Source organism: Phaethon aethereus (genome assembly GCF_964289735.1).
Source record: "Phaethon aethereus genome assembly, chromosome: 1".
Lineage (NCBI taxonomy): Eukaryota > Metazoa > Chordata > Aves > Phaethontiformes > Phaethontidae > Phaethon > Phaethon aethereus.
In genome coordinates, this window is record NC_138575.1 from 90,622,810 (window position 1) to 90,628,809 (window position 6,000).

The 6,000-nt window shown below is 43.8% G+C and overlaps 1 protein-coding gene across 1 annotated transcript in view; it reads right to left on the reverse strand.

Moving 5' to 3' along the window:
- Window positions 1–5,708, reverse strand: part of CFAP91 (cilia and flagella associated protein 91) — a gene marked incomplete at its 3' end in the record, with an annotated part of 31,273 nt that extends 25,565 nt beyond the window's left edge. The window contains 5 exon segments of the mRNA XM_082004670.1: window positions 387–436; window positions 440–491; window positions 2,400–2,548; window positions 4,669–4,745; window positions 5,554–5,708. Of these exon segments, the coding sequence (XP_081860796.1) occupies window positions 387–436; window positions 440–491; window positions 2,400–2,548; window positions 4,669–4,745; window positions 5,554–5,650 (425 nt within the window). The 5' untranslated portion in view covers window positions 5,651–5,708.
- Window positions 5,709–6,000: the final 292 nt, after the last annotated feature.

A 6,000-nucleotide genomic window follows, 5' to 3' on the forward strand; every position in this document is an offset into this window, starting at 1 on the left:
CTACTTTTATTGGGGGGCGGGGGACAAGCTCATTTACTTAAAAGTGAAAAACTCTGTAATAGAAAATATGTGTAAAGGAGTATAAGGAACAAAAAGGCAGACTACCACTTTCTACCTTTCAAAAACAGCTAAAGAGATTTTGAGCAAGTGTGGAAAATTTTAGAATCAGCAATTTCAATCTGAATTCTCCAACAGAGGAGAAAATTACGCTGACCATGTGAATGTTTCAAAACCTATGCTGGAACAAGCATATCTTTCACAAGAACATTCCTTCTTAATTTTTTTCCCCATTTTGAATTTAAAGTAGGCAGATTGTTTAAATTTTTCAATATAATATCTTGGAGGGTTTTCTTTATTTTAAAGCTTTGGAAGACCATGAGGTAGACCTCACTAAGGCAGGCAGTGAGAGAATGGGTGTAACTGAGTCATTTGAAAGCTATGCATCAGGATTGCTATTTGATTTCACAACCACTTTATACTCCAGTCTTACTCTGGAAAAGACAAGAAACAGAAGTTCCTTAAAAAAAACCAAAACAGCCCATGTCATGCCATTAAGGTAAGTCATTTCCTTAAGCTATATATATGGCAAGTCCTGAAGGTCATGTTTTTCAATAAGGGCATTTTTGGCAACTTGTAAGAGTCCTGACCTCAGATGTATGGGATTGTGGGGGCTGGAGTTGGTTGCTGCTGCCTGATTTTAAATACAGAGGCATATTTAAAGAGATACAGTTAACAATACATAACATTGCTGGACAGCTGGGAACAAAACAAAGGCTGAGATCAGTTGTCTTCAAAGACCCCATATAAGCCCTGTGAGCTGCGCTGTGGAACTCAGGGAGCCACAGTATGGCTACCCACTACAGGAAAACCTATAGAGAGATGCTTCATTAACCTCCCGTGACATACAATTTACTGCAAAGGTAAGTTTAAAGTCACCTCGTCCCAGTGCTTTCAGTCATATCACATAACAAAAGAAAAGGAATGTTTTGAGATGCAGTGTGGTAACCTGAGATACTTGCTCAGCACTAATCAACCTATTATTGTGAAGTTGTGTTTGTAATTCAAATGAATTAATGGAGCGGATGGCTAGTTCCACTATCTGACTTTTTACAGATCAGACTGTTGCTCCATCCAGATGGATTTGTGTTTCATTCAGCACAGGTGGGCACTTATTCTTATGATCTAACTTTATTAGCATAAGCTGTTCATCCTATTATGTTATAGTTATAGTCACAATGGGAACCCAGTGAAATAGCCCCTTTTATTCCACAGATCCTGCTTCTTGCATGTCCTTGACTTATATTTGCTGAGTTTGCTGAAATAAATGAGCATTTATTCCTGGTAACCTTGCAGAGGCAATGCAACTACTGAAAAGACAGCTGGGAAACATTCTATCTTCTATATCAGCAACACTGTCCATCAGTGCAGGTTGAAACAGAGGGGATGTATTTCTCATTTTTTCTTAATTGCAAGACTCTTTGCAAATACATATTGTTGAAATGCAAATCAATTTTAAAGCAGCACAGGCATCAAATAAGTTCTTGTAATAGAATATCAGGCAAAATATAAGAAGCCACTGAGATTTCCATGTGCTGAGGACAGTCTGAACTGCTGAAAATAAGAAGAAATAAAAAAAGGCTCCAAAATTCTTATTTCATTGTGGAAATGAGAAGACTATGCTTTCAAAACTGAACAAAACCAAGAGTGAAAACCACTGTATCACTCTTAAAATACCTTTGATTACTGTCTGGCATGTGGTAGAACTCAGTTACTAGCACTCCTAGAGCACGCATCATATGAAAAGCCCATGGTCTAAAGTTAGCTTGCTAACGCAGCAAAAACCTCTGAAAACAACTACCTAGGCTGATGCTTGCAGTCTTGAATATAGCTACAAGAGAACTCCGCATGGTGTGGCAAAACACACAAACTTTTTAAAAAAATATTTGCTGAATCAGAAGCCCAAATTGTGATGCCAGGAGAAAGTTCAACTAAGAAACCCCTGCACTAAAAATGTGGTGCCCTGATTCAGGGCCCAAACACCCCTGAATGAGCACCAAAAGCAATCTAACCAGCTGCGACTGCACAGGACTAAAAGGAAACAGCTCCCGCTGAAGTAACACACACGAGTCACCGAAGTCTTCTTATCTAAGATATTGAAATAACTCCCTTCTCTTTCCCCACAACCGCTGCAAAGCAAATAGCACAGGGATGAAGGAATGTGCAACATCCACCCTGTAAAAAACAGATGGGCAACCATACTCCACAACAGCTGCAAACTCTTAATTTCAAGGGAAATAAAAGTAGGACCAAATTGCATGCATCTCCACTTAAGTGTGCATGGGTTTTTGTTGGTTTTGTTTGTATGTTTGTTTTAAATTATCCAACCATAGAACACTTACACAGCAAGCTGCTGAAGAGCCTCCAGGCGCTCCTGAGCCCTCCCTCTCCATCTTCGGTCAATAAATAGAGGCACTGGATCTTTGCCTTTGCTGTAGCCTGGGAAGCAGATCAAGCTACTAAACATACTTCTGAACATTGGTGCCTTTACCTAATGTTTGTGTGGACACAAAGAAGAGAGGCAGTGATTTAGTGATTTCAAATACCATTAAAGAGATCAGAATTTCAGCTTGCTGTGATTTACAGGATTGCACATTTGGAATGGGGAAAGAAGGCGGCATACATATGCTAATGATGTCAGCTGGTTAGATGGTACTTCTCAAGATGTGGAGCATACCAGACTAGCAGCAGATGCACAGATATGTCTTCTGGCTGTTTTCCAGTGTCTAAACTTATACTTAAAATCAAAGGGTCTAACAGTTCGTTACATAAAGACGTCAGTGTGCAGTAATGTGAACTAGCACATTAACCCATGGAATTCCCTCCTATTTTGTGTGCTCTAGACATAAAGTAACATATCTCACTTACAAAATGAAGTTACATTATTTTATACTGTAACAGTTTTAGCATGTGTTAAAAATATCTTGACTGGAGTTAGCACACAAAAATGATCACATTAAAAATCCACACCCTTCCTTCAAAGCACTAATTTCCCTGGCTAAATATGCCTTAAATCTCTAAATTTATGGTTGCCAATAAATTTTTGCAATCATGACTTAAAGTGATGTAGTTATATTGGCTTCAGCTTCTGCAAAGCCTGAAATCAGATTTGAATTGTCAATCACCCCTTTCCTTTCAGTGGGTGCTAACTCAGATGCATATAGTGGTGACATTTCAAGTACACTATCTCACAAGAGTGTAACAGTGTCAGATGATGAAGAACTAAGCAACCTACTATGAGTAGCTGCTTACTGTGCATGAGACTGCATTTTTGTTTAATTTCTCTTCAAAGGGAATTCAACATTCGAGAGTTTGGAAAGCCCTATAAACTAATACTATCACAACCCCTGTTCACCTCATTTTGTGATGCTATAGACTAAGAATTCAAAGTCATATTGTTTTGTATTGCACATTACGCACTTGCTGATTCATATGCTTAAAATGTGTTTTATGCAAGTCAGAGTCTGTCACCATACCTATCCGCAAAATTACACCTATGACCCGACAACATTAGTGACAGTATGCCTGCTTACTTTGTCTGGCCTGAACTGCTAACACAGCCATATTGTTGCAAGGATCTCTATGATGACAGGTAATATTTCCAGCTCCAAGTATATGTCACTCTACAGAGAGGCAGACAAACACACATTTTTTTCATGTAGATCTAAGATCAAGTCTGAGATAATGGGGTAAGAGACATCCAGAAACATTCTTCAAAAAAAATGTTTCTTGATTCCATTGTTGGAAAGCTGCTCACGGATTTTCTCCTCCCTGTACAGTAATGGAGTTTCAGAATTCAGGGTATCTGCCTTGCAGGCTCAGTCAAGTGCACAGCTTCAGGAGGACTCTTTGTTTAAAATCCAGTTCATTGTGCAGTTGTACCAAGTCTGTTTTCCTTTGGCATTCTACCTCTATGCAGCCTATCCAGCCATCAACCACTGCTGTCTAAAGGTGTGACTGCCACTCCCATGGACATGCCCTAGCTGGTTTTAAACTAGCTAGAGTGAATACTGATAGCAGGGGAGCAAATGCAGTAGGGAGCTAAGCATGGCCTAACTACCTAAGGTCTTAGCTAGGAAGTTAAATTGCACTAACCTAGTATGAAGAATCAAGATGGGTTTGCAATCTTTGTAGGCTGCTTAGCTGTTGCTACCTAGTTCATTTTAAACTGCCTAAGCATGCTACCTTGAGCTGTAGTGTAAGTATATCCCAAGGTACGTGAGGAGGCACTGTATAAAATAACACATTTTAACAGCTCTGCTTGAACAACAGCCCAACAGCTGTCCGGTCCTTTTATTAGATCTTAATAACACATACAAGCTATTGTTAACAGCATTTGGAGATATTCTATTAAAAACACTGACACATGATTTAGGAAATTACTCAGGACATGAAACTGGGCATTTCTAGACTGCTGCTACAGAGTCACCTTAGGCCAGCAATCATGGTTACTCCCTGTGCTAAGTCTTGTTTTAGACAAAACTTCTTCCTTTGCTTTGTATTTTGCTGTTTTAAGGGAGCAGCTTAGAACCATGACAGAGTTTCTACCCATGTGTAAGCATACACACAGAAATATAAGGTGCACATGAGCTATCTTCAGTGAACACCTACCACTTTATCACCAACAAGTTGAACATGGACATTTGACTTTGAATGGTCCTTCTCACTTGATAGTGTGTACAGAGGGTCTGAAAGATAACAAATTAATATAGTTATGTATTTGAGGAATGAGCATGAATCATCAGTCAGGCTCCACTTTCCTCTTTAAAAGTCTGTCCAGAAGAGAGTATAAAACAAACTAGGAAAGAAAAAAACCTGAAATACATGTCTCCATATTGAAGAAACTCTACAATCACACAAATGAGCCTCAGAACTGAAATAACAACTGTTCTATGGAACATGCACGACTGAAGAAAAACCTACTTTCTTTGCAAGCACTGACAACTTAAATACAAAATGAAGACATTAAACAGAAAAAAGAAAGCATGGTGCAATGGTAATCAATGGAAATATCACACTGTACATGATGCTTCCCTCTGGGATATTGAACTAGTGCTGGCTTTCCTCCAGCTTGCAAATGTTTCATAGTCCCAAGCCTCTCCTCTCTACTCATGACTCCATTACTGCTGCCAACCCTAACGTTTTTCCACTGTGTGGCTCTGCCCTGCTCCTGGGGCGGCACCCATCTTCCCGGCCCCAAACCTGCCCTCCCAGCCTAGCTAGCTGCCAGTCGCTCCGTGACAGTCCCTGGCCCAGCTATGGCCGCGCACCTCGTCTTGCACAGCGGCCGGGGATGGCGGGAGGCCTCCCAACCGCTTCACGATACGCACACCGTCCCCCCCGCCAGCACCTAACTCCCCGCGTCGGGCCCGGCCCGGCCGGCACCCCTCCCCGCAGAGGGTGTCGGGCCTGGCTGCACCGGTCCCCCCGCCCCGGGAACGCAGGCGGGGCAAGGGACTTGCAGAGGACGTTGCCCCTCCCGGCCAGGCCCGGTACCGTAGAGGCAGTCGAAGGTCCGGCCGGGAGCCATTTGGCCGCGGCAGCCGTCCCCGAGGAGGGGGGCCCGCACTGCGCCGGTCACCGTGCGGCTCATGGCGCCGCCCGAGCGCCGCCGCCGGCCGTTCCCATGGCGACCGCCGGCGGGCGGGGCAGCAGGGGCGGGGCAGGATCGGACGCTGCTGCGGGGGCGAGGCGCTCCGTGCCCCGGGGGTTGGCGGTGGTTTCTCGGGCCTTTCCCCGACACAGCCTTACCGCCCTCCCCCTCTCCCCGCTCTCCGGTTTTCCTCCGCTGCTTCCTCCAGATCCCCGTGGCCGTGGGCCTAGCTTCCCGGAGAGCCCTGGGGCCTGCCCGCCTCCATCTTGTGCCGCCGCAGGTGGGGGCCACCAGCCTTGCTGGGCAGCGGCGGTGGCGCGGGTGGGAAGCTGAGGTGGCAAGTGGGCCCT